This window comes from Lontra canadensis, unplaced genomic scaffold (assembly GCF_010015895.1).
Source record: "Lontra canadensis isolate GAN:19392208 unplaced genomic scaffold, GSC_riverotter_1.0 scaffold2, whole genome shotgun sequence".
NCBI lineage: Eukaryota > Metazoa > Chordata > Mammalia > Carnivora > Mustelidae > Lontra > Lontra canadensis.
Genome location: NW_022630996.1, coordinates 39,262,778 through 39,276,940, shown reverse-complemented (window position 1 = coordinate 39,276,940; position 14,163 = coordinate 39,262,778). Strand labels below are relative to the sequence as shown.

General features: G+C 44.2%; 1 protein-coding gene across 1 annotated transcript in view; it reads left to right on the top strand.

Moving 5' to 3' along the window:
• Positions 1 to 13,231, top strand: part of CHN2 (chimerin 2) — a 291,065-nt gene extending 277,834 nt beyond the window's left edge. The window contains exons 9-13 of the mRNA XM_032872434.1: positions 418 to 591; positions 4,816 to 4,893; positions 7,223 to 7,360; positions 8,934 to 9,039; positions 11,994 to 13,231. Of these exons, the coding sequence (XP_032728325.1) occupies positions 418 to 591; positions 4,816 to 4,893; positions 7,223 to 7,360; positions 8,934 to 9,039; positions 11,994 to 12,165 (668 nt within the window). The 3' untranslated portion in view covers positions 12,166 to 13,231. The remainder of the gene's footprint in view (positions 1 to 417; positions 592 to 4,815; positions 4,894 to 7,222; positions 7,361 to 8,933; positions 9,040 to 11,993) is intronic.
• The last annotated feature ends 932 nt before the right edge of the window (positions 13,232 to 14,163 follow it).

Sequence of the window (14,163 nt, the reverse complement as noted above, 5' to 3'; positions counted from 1 at the left end):
ATGGCCTTAGAAAAACAACCTAGCAAAAGTCCTAAGTACCTTTTATGAGTCAAGACTAGCTCTGGGATTCTAAACCCAAACATCCACATGTGGACACAAAGTTTCCAAGTCCCAAAATGGGGGGGGGACCCCTACAAACAACCTAGCTAATCACCAAAACTATCTCAGTGAAATGTTCTATTCTTATGGTCCAGCAACAAAAAAGGCTAAATGAGAAAAATGGAATTATTTAAGCTTTGTGAATAAAGATGGATTCATACTCCTACTTGTGAAGAGTGTTACCTCTAAATGGGATAGATGTTCCAGAAAGATGCAGCAAACCCTTGGGTGTTTCCACTTTTATTTTTGGTAACACATAATTTGGGTTGGGCTTTGACAAAAGGGCAGGCGAGGCTAATGTGGCTTCTGTGTTTACAGACTGTGGATTGAATGTTCACAAACAGTGTTCCAAGCACGTTCCCAATGACTGTCAGCCGGATCTCAAGAGGATCAAGAAGGTGTACTGCTGTGACCTCACAACACTTGTAAAGGCTCACAACACTCAGAGACCCATGGTGGTAGACATATGCATACGGGAGATTGAAGCAAGAGGTTTGGGAAAAAACTCTTTATTTTAGTGACTTTGTTTTTATTGTTTGTTTTTACTATTGTCAAGGGAACTTTCTTACAATTGTTAAATTGACTCTCTCTCCACTACCGATGTTGGGGAAACATTCTGACCCAGCACATACACACGCGCGCACGCGCACTAAATCCAGCCAACTACATCAGGTTCTGTTGTGTACCTAAACCTTGCATATAGGCAGCCAACACACGTCTGTTAAGCATTTATTATCTGCTACACATCGAGGATACAAAAGTCACAGTTCTTACCTTCCAGAAATTCATATTGCCATGTGTAGAATCAGAGGTGATAAATGTTAAATAAATGTTATGGGTGTGTATATTCAAAACACGATGGAGTCACAGAGGAAGACATTTCAATGTGCTTCGAGGACAATTCAGGAAATGTTTATGGCAGAGATGAGGTTTGAATGGAGTCTTAAAAAGTGATCCCATGGGGCGCCTGGGTGGCTCAGTGGGTTGGGCTGCTGCCTTCGGCTCAGGTCATGATCTCAGGGTCCTGGGATCGAGCCCCGCGTCGGGCTCTCTGCTCAGCAGGGAGCCTGCTTCCTCCTCTCTCTCTGCCGGCCTCTCTGCCTGCTTTGTGATCTCTCTCTGTCAAATAAATAAATAAAATCTTTAAAAAAAAAAAAAAGTGACCCCATTATATAAGACAAACTGTTGATCAACACATACATTTTCTACCATAGAGAAATTCACTGCTAGGATTGGTTCTGTTTCTTTCAAAGAAGAGCGTTAAGAGATTAGAAAGATCTGTGCAATGAAAAATCAAGAAGGCGCGGAAGAGGGGTGCCTGAGTGGCTCAGTCACTTACTTAGAAGAGTAAGCATCTGACTCTCGATTTCAGCTCGAGTCGTGATCTTGGGAATGTGGGATCAAGCCCTGCATCGGGCTTCACTCAGTAGGAGGTCTACTTGAGATTCTCTCTCTCCCTCTCCCTCTGCCCCTCCCTGCCACATGCTTTGTCTCTCACACAAGTAAATAAATCTTTTTTAAAAAGATTTATGTATTCGCTTGAGAGAGAGGGAGCAAGCAAGCAGGGAGGGGCAGAGGGAGAGGGAGAATCCTGAAGCCGATTCCATGCCAAGCATGGAATTCTGTGCCTCATGCAGAGCTCGTTCCCAGGAGCCCGAGACCATGACAGGCAAAATAAGAGTTGGCAGTGCAACCGAGCCATCTAGGAGGCCCAATAAATATTTTTTTTTTAAAGTAGTAGTAGCTGCAGAAAATAGAAACATTTCAATGAGAAGGCTCTTTCTAGTATTCTTGAGTCCTCTTTCTTCGCTGTGTTCTTTGTCTGGCTGCCCTTCAGTATCAAAATGTTCAGTGACGTGTTGGATCGAATCTGGTTGGGGAGAAGTTGGATGGCTGGATAGAACTTCGATAACCAGACCATGTAAAGCCCAGAGGCTTTAACCATCTTTGCTGCGTAGGTTCCCTGCTGTAGTCGGGGTCCATTATTGTGTCCAAACCGGTGTAAATTATTCCCCAGATATTTATGCATTGGCTAACTATTCCATTCTTTCCAAAACAAAACAAAAGAGGGCATTATAAGCTCATGACTCCGAGCCTTTTAGAGATAGGAAACCATTCCCTCTTCCGTGCAGGATGAAAACTAGAGCTCTTCTGTTTCCTTAAGACTTGCTTATTTCATCTCAAACTGTAAGTGCCAGCTGCCTTTTGATTCCTGGGCCTGTCAGAGTTTAGTGACTGCTTTGGGATCTGGTGAAGGTATTGCTACAGGGGCTGAGCTGGGTAAGAGTTGAGAAGCAGTGCCCTGACTCTGGGTGAGGAGCTGGGAAAACTATCCCTGGGTCCTACTGCTTAGAGGGCTCTGTGATTTGGGGTCAGATCATCAGGCCCTCTGGAGCCTCCACTCAGGACCTCCGCTTCCCTGGAGAAGCTGGGACCGTCCCGTGCTGATGCTCATCAGATGGGACTGAAAACTCCAGCGAAGTTACCCACCGTGTCCAGGGGAAGCACAGCATGAAGCTCGCCTAGCACAAGAGCTAGAAGAGCCCAGAGCAGGAATGTGTGCCAGGGGACTCAGAGCAAAGGGATTGGAGCCGCAGGCCTCAGCATCCTGCACATGGGAGCAGAATCAGAGAATGGGCTGGAAGAAATTCACATGACTCCCGTCCCCAGCTTCATTGCCGCTTCTGCCAAAGTCTTACCTCATCTTCATCCCTGGCAAATCCCTTACTGTTCTGCAAAGGCTCTTTCATGGCCATTTGTTTCTGCATGATGTGGCAGAATGAAAAGATCACGGACTTGGAGTGAGACTCCCAGCCTGGTCTCACACTCGCTGTGGCATGACCTTGGCCAAGTTACCTGCTCCATTTGAATATGTTTCCTCGCCCATAAAGTGAATGGAATCAGTCATAAGGTGGCTGCGAGGGTTAGGAAGAGCTGATCCATATAAACGACCTTGCACGGGGCCCAACATACAGGACTCGGCCTATGTTATTCCTTCTGCCTTTTCTTGGAATACCACCTATCCTAACTCTACCTCTGAATGTGTCCGTCTGCCAGCTTCATTGCTGGCACGGAGACCCCCAAACAATAGTGTCTCCCACAAGACAGAAATCTGTCTCTCCAGTACCGGTCCGGGCTCTGGGAGCAGTCTAGGGCGAGGTGAGCAGCTCCCCAAGGGCAGGAACCCAGGCCTGTAGCTTGTTGCTCCGCCATCCTCAAGAGCTGCCTTCATCTGCATGCTCCCAAAGGGTTACCGCCGTCTCCTCTGCATTCCAACCAAGGGCAGAAGGGCGCGCTCTTCCTCTTCAAGTCTACAACCCCAGCGCCATGCACATCAATTCTGCTCTCTTTACATTAACCAGAAGGGCCTGGCCACAGCCATGGATGTTGCTCAGCAAATCGGAGGTTCCACTGCAGCCGAGGAAGGGGAGAGCTGATTTTGCAAGGAGAGCTAGAAGCCTCTGCTGCTCTGGCAAACTCTAGTCCATCCTTCATGACTCTCTTCAAAGATCACTCTTCCAGAAGATCTTTCTCATGGAACCTTCCACAAACAGGCAGGGTTAGTGTTCACACTGTGCTCCTGCCTGCCTTGCCTGTGTTGTGTGCAGGTCACGCCCATAGTGAGGCATGTTCACATGGACTGCCAACTAGAAGACGATGACACCAGGTCTCCTCTGGTGAGCTGAGCCAGTGGATCAATGTTGGCAGCCTGGGCAACTGTACTAAGACGAGTTCTGAGACTGAGTGCGGCTCAGTGGGAGACAAAGCCGAGATCTGTGAAGGTCTCTGACTGTCCCAGAAGGAAGGGCAGCAGGATTTATGTGGGCCAGTTGTCCCTGACGCAGACCCTTACAGACGGCAGATAGCATGTACTTGGTCGATGTTTCCGAAATGAAGAACAGGAAAGTACATGACCAAAGGCTTGACAAGAGTACCTCGCACCAGCTGTACAAGCTCTCTGTGCACGCGTTCTTACTGTAGCTGGAGTTTGATAGCAGCTTGTTTTGGACTTGGAACGTCTACAATCTGACCCTTTATCCCTTCTGATGCTTTTTGGACCTGGACCGGCCTTAGGACATATCTTAACAAATCAATAAGATCTATTTGAGCAGAAACCACAACCCTTTCTTAGCCCAGATATACAGGGATCAAATTCCCAGAATCATCACTAAATTTTTATTTTTCCCTCTTTATGATATTTCAAGGTATAATAAATCAATCGTAAACACTGAACATATCCTATTTATGACTAAACAGAAAAGGCTATAAAATTTAGATTGTTTCAATAAAATCAAGATAATATGCAAGCATCCATGTGCATGTGTGTTCCTAGCACCGTGCTGCACACAGTGTGACACCTAGGCTAAGAGGATGCTGGGAAGGAGCCAGGTTGCTGCAAAGCAGCAAAATCTCATCCAGCAGTCTGACGAACAAGGAAGCAGGAGACCGTGGTTGATGAGAATCTTAAACAGGGGCTCACTGTGCAAACCAGGCAGGAAGAAGACCAGATCCCTGAGGTCTCCATTGCAGCACAAGCAAATGAAGACAGACATGCCTGGAAACGGAGATGGACAAGCCCAGCTTCTGACGTGAGCGTGTGTAATATACAAGAACACTGACTATTTGTTCGTTTCCTCATAGCTCACAATGTAAATATGAAATTAGAGTCCTTTGTAGATGTTTCAGGAGGCTAAAGTCTGTCTCTTTTTTCAACAGGATTGAAGTCGGAAGGCCTTTACAGAGTCTCCGGGTTCACTGAACACATCGAAGATGTCAAAATGGCATTTGACAGAGGTGGGCTTATGCTTTTTCAAAGGTCAGAGGACCTATCCTTAGTATGCTTTCTCTTGGAACCAGACATTATTCATAGTGGGAATGGGTTTCAGAGCTGTTCCTCAGGAAGCTGAGGAATGATGGTTTACAAATCACATAGCCCTCTGCCTTTCTGGGGGATGTGTTCCCTTAAAAGTTGTGGATAAGTGACCACATGGGGAAGTGAGTTTAAAATACTTCTTGAATGGGACGCCAGCCTTTGGTACCATCATGATTCTTGATTTGGTTGCCTAACATCTATGGTTGGTCCACATGGTCCCAGAGTGTCCTTTTGTACCCCCACCTGAGGATCTTAGCACCTCCTTTCCTTCCCCCAAAATTCCAAAGAAGAGAGCATAGGATGGGGGTATGTCCAGCACTGAAATAGGGGACACCAGTGGAAGTTTAGAAGGTGACACCTTTTATTAATTACAACTGAGACAAACGCTCCCTAGGCCATACTATCTCTTAGGTCAAAGAACTTGAGAGCTCGTTAAAAGTACAGATTGCCAGGACCCACCCTGGGGACTCATTCAGAAAGTTAAGTGAGCCCAAGAATCTGTATGTCTTTATTAATTTTTATTCAATTCATTTAAACAAAAAGCAGTTCAGCCATGTTTCCCACCCTTCCCTGCTTGTCTCCTGCAACCACCAACCTGTTCTATCTGTGAGCTTGGTTTTGTTTTGTTTTAGATTCCATGTATAAGAGAGATCATATGGTATTTCTTTTGCTGTCCCAGACTTATTTCATTTAGCATAATTTCATCAAGGTCCATCCATCTTGCCACAAATGGCAACATTTCACTCCTTTTTATGGCTGAATAATATTCCATTATATATATTTATATACTGCATCTCCTCTATGTTCATCAGTGAACAGTTAGGTTGTTTCCATGTCTTGGCTTTTATGACTAATGCTGCAGTGAACATGGGGATTTACATATCTTTCCAAGTTAGTGTTTCTTTCTAGTATTTCTATTGAATGGTCCAAATAATGGTAGTAAATCCCGTCAAGTGTTAGAACCCCTAGCCTAAGAGATAGAACCTTCACTCTAGAGAACACTAGACAAGGTCTCTGATGATCTGGTCACCCTGTCTTTTCAGGCTCATGGTCTGTTCCTTGGCCCTGACCTTGGCACAGCTGCTTTGTGCCTTAGCTATACTCAAATACACCTTCCCTGTTTTCATGAACAAGTACCTTGGCTCACATTGTTCTAAAATTCATTCATATCTACCTGGAAAACACTTACCTATTAGTCAGTGTCCACTCAAGTCTTTCCTCTGTCATTCATCCTCAGGCTGACCTAAGAGTCCCATTGTCCTTTCCTGTGTCCACTCCCCCCACCATGTTTTCATGTTTCCAGCCTAGCAAGCTTCCCATTTCCTTATAACTATGGAGTTGCCTGCCTGACTGCCAGAATGACTAGGGCTCTTTGAAGGGAGTTATGTCTTTTCTTCTTTGACTTACCAGTGCTTAACAGTGCCTGCCACAGGATGGAATCTCAATAGATATTTGTTAAATATGTAAATAATAGGATCGGGTGACCCATCTGCTGTGCTCACTGCTTTCTGTATGCCAGCTTTTTATCCTCAGCACCAAATCTGCTGAGACATTTGTGCTTTCCTTCAGTTCTCCATGTAAAAGAAACTGCTAATCATCTCGATATGATTGAAACTTTCTTATCCAAAAAATGTATAGTCTGCGACAGTTAAATTGGACTGATTTTTACTAATGGTAAAACAAAAAGTCAAAAAATGTCTTCGGAATGATTGCAAACATGATTAGAATAGAACATTATCCATACATGAGGGAAGACTGGAGTTTCCCAGATTAAAGTCCTAGGGACAGAAGAGAGAGAACCAAGATAAGAGAAATGTCAGTGAGCCTATGACAGACAATAGAAACTGAAAACATTCAGCAATTATGTGTGTGTGATGTTCAAATTCGAAGAATGCTGGTGCGGCTAGTTAAAGCTTGATGTTTTTATTATTTCAGATCAGATTATTATTCTCTTATGAATGTTTATGTCTAGAATATGAATCACTATGCTAGGTTTCAGCCTAGCAAATTACCAGAGGCTGGGCCCAAAGAACTACAATAAGTCGATTTCACTACCTTTTTGGCTACACTTACCCTCAGACCCCAAAATCCCTCTCTCCAAACCTCTGTTACTTGCTGCACATTGGTGTTATTGGAAGAGTAGTCAGCTGGGACTTGTATGGGCACATTGCAGTCACTGTTGGATTTTTTTTTTTCTTTAATTGACAAAATAGATCCTAATTAGGAATTGGATCATTGATTGATTTTCAGATGGTGAAAAGGCAGATATATCTGCCAACAACTATCCAGACATAAACATCATCACTGGAGCCCTTAAACTTTACTTCAGAGACCTACCCATTCCTGTTATCACCTATGATACCTACCCCAAATTTATCGAAGCAGCGAGTAAGTATTGAGAACTAACCTTTTATTTGTGCCAAATTGTGAAGTAGAATGCTTTTAACTTCAAGAAAATTAAAACTCAGGACTGTTTAAATTATTCCATGAGCACTCGCTTTGCCGAGTGAGGGCCCAATGGTACAGTGACTAGAAAACCAGACCTAGTTCACCAGCTGAGTTGAACAAGTCCCAAGCTACCTCCACGCGGCTGAAGCTTGGCGCCAGGCAGTTCTCTCTCCATTTCGTCTCTTCTCTGCTGGAACCGGCCCAGCCGGGGCTACTCTGTTATATATCAAAAACAAAAATGAGTCTGGAGTAAACAAGCAGATATTCTACAATGAGGACTATATAGATTAGCTACTTTCATCCATTAAGCACACTCTCATTGCTAATTGATTAAAGTTAGACCCCAAGCTTTGCTCACTGATGTTCACAACTGATAATACCATGGCACGTGCTGTACCAGGACTGCTCCATAATATTCTCCATCTACTCATCTGCCTAATGAGGCGGCTTATGAGTAGGAAAGCTAGTGTCTGAGAGCTGAGCACTCAGGGCCAGGAACCGAACATCATCATCATTGGTCTTCCTTCAGCCCATGGTTGCTCATTAGTGTTTGGTACTTGGGTTGACTGGTGTCAGGAGAGAGGACCATATTAGGGTGGGAGGTAGGGGGCAGGGAGTGGGAAGCGGTGCTGCACTTTGCCCAGGAACGTAGGAAGGGGAGCGTAGGTGCTGGAAGGCATGACATAGCAATCAAGCACCCTTTGAGGAATTTATGAAAAAGATCTTTAAAGGTAAGTATAATAATAATATGCCCGATGGGGACAAATGTGGGCAGGCTGGGATTAGCACAAGATGCACTTTCCTGATGAGCCATGGCCCCTATTCCTGGTAAGAGCATTCTCTCCTGGGTCCTGGCAGTCCTGGGTGAAGAAGGTTCTGGCAGCCCAGCACCCTTTGCCCCAGCAGAAATGGCGGGGGAGTGTTCCTTGAATGACTGCTAATACCAGTCAGAGCCCTAAAAAGCAGAAGCATGCATGTTTCCTCTGTTTGTGAACGTGCCTAGTATCTGCTTCCTAACCCAGACCGGACAGTGCAGTTAACCCTGCCAACACTTTGATGAACGGCGCCATCAATGCAAGCTGCGCCGGTGGGTTCCTGGGCCAGGCCCCTTGTGTCATAAAGTGCATTCAGTCATGGGAGCCTTCCAGGAAAAGGCTTGTCAGCTGTAGGAGAACCCTACAAAGTATGGTCCAGTTTAAATTAAAGCTCATGATATTGAGATTTCGAGCAAGTCCAGCATTCAGAAGATGAGCAAAGCCATCTGTGCCACCTGCAAACATCTCCAGGACTGTAGATTCCTGGGGGACAAGGACCAGGCCCAGCTTCCTTTTACCCACTTTCTGGAATCAGGCAAGATACAAATGCTTTGATTAAGTGAAATGTTACCTGAAATTGCATGAACTTACTAGACTTCCCTTCCACCTGTCACCAGAACAAACCAAACTTCTTCTTACTTCTCTGAAAACTTTGATGTTCTAGCACTGCACTAACTGCTTCTGTGGGCTCTTCCCAGAAATCTCCAATGCGGATGAGAGGCTGGAAGCCGTCCATGACGTGCTGATGCTGCTGCCCCCGGCCCACTATGAGACCCTCCGATATCTGATGATCCATCTCAAGAAGTAAGCCAACAGCTCCTTGACACATCCTCTGTAAACCCTGTCTGCCTTGGGACAGTGAATGCCTTAGGAGGAGCTCCCAATCTTCCTCCCTCACCCGCTGAGGGCATAGGCTCTCCTGTAAAATGAACTCTGCTGCCTTTGCTAGGCCAGCCCCATTCATAACTGCTAGAACCCAGACTCCATAACTAGAGGGGCACCCCCACTTTACGGGGCTTATCTCTGTGAGGTGGGTATGTTTAAGGGCCTCGGGTTACAGAGGAGATTGCTGATGTTTAAAGGAGGTAAAATACCTGCTATGAAGAGGTAAGCTGGAGCCAGGATTGATATCCAGGCAGTCTGGTCGAGAGCCCACACTCAGCCTTAACCATTGGTCCACACTGCCTCCATGTCAGCATATGCTTCCTACACAAGCCCTGTACTCTGTGTTCTATTCTTCCTCCTTCTGCTCATTCTAGTTCCAGACTCATGAGCCTACCTTGCATCTGGGCAGGCACATTCCCGTCCTGATCCCTTGGTTTTCTGGATGGACTGGTGACCTATCACCAAGTAACAAATTGCACCCCCCCAAGATTGGAGGCTTAAAAAATGCAGATTCATTATCTCACAGTCTCTGTGATCAGGAATGCAGGTGTAGCTTACCTGGCTGCCTCTGGGTCAAGGCCTCCACTGAGCTGTGCTGGAGGTGATGGCCAGGCTGTCATCTCTTCTAAAGGCTCAACTAGGGGAGCATGAGCTTCCAAGCTCACACACAAGGTGGTCAGCTGGATTCAGTTCCTTGGAGGCTGCATGACCAGAGGCCTCATTCTCTTGCCAACTGTTTGCTGGAGGCCACCCTCAGTTCCCTGCCATGTGGCTCTCCCCTTGGGCGGCTCACAAAATGGCGGCTGGCTTCCTTCAGAGCAAGCAGGCAAGAGCACCTAAGACAAAAGGTACACTCTTTCTGTAACCGAACCTCAGGAGTGACATCCAGTTGCTTTCGCTATCTTCTGTCTGTTAGAAGTAAGTCCCTAGGTCGAGCCCATCCCTTAGGGGAAGGGATCACACAGGAGTATGACTTAACAAGAAGCAGGGATCACGGTGAGGCATCTCAGAGCATACCAACCAGAGAGAGCTCCACTCTGGGCTGTGTGACAGCACACGAGATGGGTGGAGATGTTTGGAGATTTGCAGGACACTGGAGGCTCTGGTTCCAGACTCATTGACCCAGCTGTGGATCTCTTTCCTTCACTGTACATATATAATGAGGTCAGTGAGTTGGTCTTTGAGATGTTGGGGGGATCAGGGCCTTTCTGTGGGCCTTCCTCTCTGTTTCTGAAAGACACACAGCCGTAGCCCATTCTTAGATGAAATGAACCAAAAATTGTCTGCACTGATTAATTTACAGACTCATTCAAAAGTGAAAGGAAGCAAGTTGAGAATACTGTATAAACTCTTGGTTTTGTTTTTTTTTTTTTATCTTATAAAACATATATTGCTCATATTCACAGTGATCAGAGATATAATAACATTGAGCTCAGAAGGTTTTCATTTTGATTAATCTATTGAATTTAAGAGTATGAGCAATTTTTGGATAAGTAATAGACTATGAATGCCAGCCTAGCTTTTAGCTAGCCATAATTTCTTTAGAGAGAAATTAGTTCTAATTGTTATAGTTTGGAAGGCAAAGTATAAGTATTAGGAAAAATGCTGATATGTCCCAGTTGAATCTTTAATGCCAATAATTTAGTATTTTTATGATGGAGGGTTTGTTAACTGTCTTGTTTGGCCAGGCATGGTGCCTGACTTAATGGGGAGATGGGAGCAAGCTGATAGTGAAGAGTAGTCCTCTTTCCTGTCTCCTTAGCTTTGCAACATGAAAATAATGCAAGCTCAATTGGTCTTCCTAAAAAAATACTAAGTGGCCAGTTTAATTAGCTCCAAGAGAATAGAAACAAAAGGATGGCCTTCTGTGCGGAACTTAAACAGGTTTTAATACTATTGTCTTTTAGTCCTACTACGAACATCCAAAAAAACCCTCAATTCCTGAAAAGAAGAATCTAGGAGACTGTAATTTTATCCCACTAGGAAGGTATGAAGCCAACTCTGGAATTTGACTTTTATTCTTGAAGGCTTTGCTGTTCTCATCTGGATGTTGAAATGATGCTTTCCAATTCCAACAATAATTACTGCTCCAGACCTCATCCTGTGGGAACTAGAAATAATGTCCAACTGCTTTCCTGTTTGGCCACATTCCAGCCATTCCCCTGTCCTGTGATAGCGGTCTGGCTATTCCTACACTCATGGCAGCCCCATCCTACAGTGACCTTCCTCCGCTGACATGAGCCCTGCCAGCAGACCGGAGATCTGCCATCAGCGTCCCTGCTTGGGAGCATACAGACCAGCAGGAAGCAGCTACAGGAAAGAAAAGACTTCCATACAAGCCTAGCCTGAAATGTGTATGAACTGTGGGCCAGCTAGGAATCGGCTGCCCCTTTCAACCAGTACCCTCTAATCACATTTCCACATTTATTAAGAAGGACTGATTTTCTTACCAGATTCACTAAGTAATTTACTTCCACTGGCTGAAGGCAATGTCAACAATCTAAAAAAAAAAAAAATCAGAAAGTTACCTTTTTAAAAAAGATTTATCTATTTGAGAAAGAGAAAGCATGGGAGAGCGTGAGCAGGGGGAAGGGCAGAGGGAGAGGGACAAGCAGACTCCATGCTGAGCGCTGAGCCCGAAGTGGGGCTCAGTCCCGACCAGAGCCAAAATTGAGTCAGATGTTTAAATAACTAAGTCAACCAGACAACCCCCCAAAATTACCTTTTTAAAAATACTTTTCTAGAATTCTGATTCTCAATCTTCTTTCACAACTTCCCAAACCGGAGAAATTGGGGGAGCATACATGTATTTAACCAGTATATAAATTCATCCAGAAGTCTGTAACAGCTCTGTGGATGTGTCTGTTTTGCAGGGTGACACTGAATGAAAAGGACAATCTCATGAATGCTGAAAATCTGGGGATCGTGTTTGGACCCACGCTGATGAGGTCCCCTGAGGACAGCACCCTCACCACCCTCCATGACATGCGGTACCAAAAGCTGATTGTGCAGATTTTAATAGAAAATGAAGATGTTTTGTTTTAATCCACCAGGGAAATGAGACGAATGGCCCCAGCCCCATCTTGCTGATAAGGCTAAAAAGGAATAAAACCACTTCTTACCCTTGATTTGTTTTTCAAGCAAGTGACGGAATTTCCTGGACCACAGTGGATTGTCAAGTCGGCTACTGTGTCTCATAGACACTGGCCTCCTCCATGTGAGAACAGCAGGGGTGAGAGTGAACAAAGGCCCTGTCGTGGGTCTTTGCTGTGCCTCCTACAGAAGTCTGTTTTGCTGGAAGAGTGATTAATAAATCTTTAACTTATTAAAAAAAAAAAGGTAGCTCTTTAAGCTTCAGTCTTATCAGTAATAAAAGGGAATTTAATTCATAGAGGTACTTGATACAGTTATACATTTTCCACTTACAAAAAGAAGACAATTCTATGTTAAATGTTAAATGAAACTTATATTGTAAAATGTATTTTTATTTTAGCTGCAAGAATGTTACTTTATTTCAGCAAATAGAACTCAATGCAGTGCATTGATTATGACCCTGTGCACCTTGTCCTGCTTCTTGCTGTGATCCCTGAGAAAGTTTACCGTGAATGCAGTATTATCTTGACATACCTCTGTCCTTATCAGTGCTTTGCAATGGAAGTTCACCGGCCACCTGTGTCCCTGCTTTTGATAGGTTTTGCTGTTAAGCACTGGCATCTTTGTAGTCATACAGTATATGTTTTTAGCAGTTGTAGGATGGTCTGAAACATCCACAGATTTTCTTTCCATGAGAATTTTGTGAAATCCCAAAGTATGTTTTGGCATTAGTCAGTCTTTCCTCCCTATCATGTGTGTATATCCCAGAACATGCAGAATGTGGTCATTTTACATGAAATGACGTGAGAATACTGGTTGAATCTGGGCCATGTAAAAAGTTAGCACTTTCCCTATGTCCTTTTCAGGCCAGTCCTTGGGACTAACCAATTAATGGCAAGTTGTACTGATTTTTTCCCCATTTTTGTTTTATAAACAAGCCTATTTTTAAAAGTAAGAATGAATAAGTTTGATTTTTACAAATATTTGTTCCTTGATAAAAGTAGCTCTGTAGGAATAATTTGATCACAATAGTTCCATCTTCATTATAAATTTAGCTTAGCATGAGCTTTTTCACAGCAAGATCTCTATATTTGGTAACATAAGTAAAATATTTAAAGCATTAAAAACTGTAAATTTAAAAAAAATTTTTCTGAAATCCAACTACAATGTCTTTTCCTCTGATTGTCTGAGATGACCCATGTACTTAATGGCTAGTCTTGTTTTGGAGTGACCAGAAGAGAATCACTGTGTGGTGAGTGAAGTGAAAGGAGGAGGGCAGTGCAATCGTCTTGGACAGTTCCACGGGCTATGTGGATGGACTCTGTTGGCACACGGGGGGATCAGAATGGTTCTGCTGGGTCCCTGCTATTATTGTCCCTCCCAAGTGTACAGATTTGTTGGTTGTAGCTTATGTACTTCTTGATACTGTCAAAAAATTATCTGAAAATGGTTTTATTTTGTGAAGTGAATAATACTTTGTAATTTATGATAGTGTAAATGGAAGGAAAAGCATTAAATGTATTAAATTCTTCTGTCTATCATATCTTGGAGCGTGCAAAGAAAACTGGTGTTGGGGAGTGGCAGGGGGCTCTAGGGGGACAGTATTTAAAACATTGTTCCCAGATGGGTTTTGGCACTAGAGTTTCTATCATTACCAAAACATCACGAGGAAACAAACATCCCACGGAGTCCCCACCTTGCTGCCCAACCCTCCTCCAGCTTCCCTCTGGAGAGACTGCTTGAATTAGGATTCTAATGCTCCCCCTTCACTAAGACCTGCTGCATTTATGTGTTTTTTTCATTAAGACACGCAGTGTTTAGAGCAAATCCCTCTTGTTCTGCTCTGCTGCCAATGACCTAGAGTTTTATAGCCAGAAAGATTTGAGTTCAAATCCCAGATCCCCCAGTGATTAGATGGGATGACCTTGGGAAAGTTTGCTCATCTGAAAA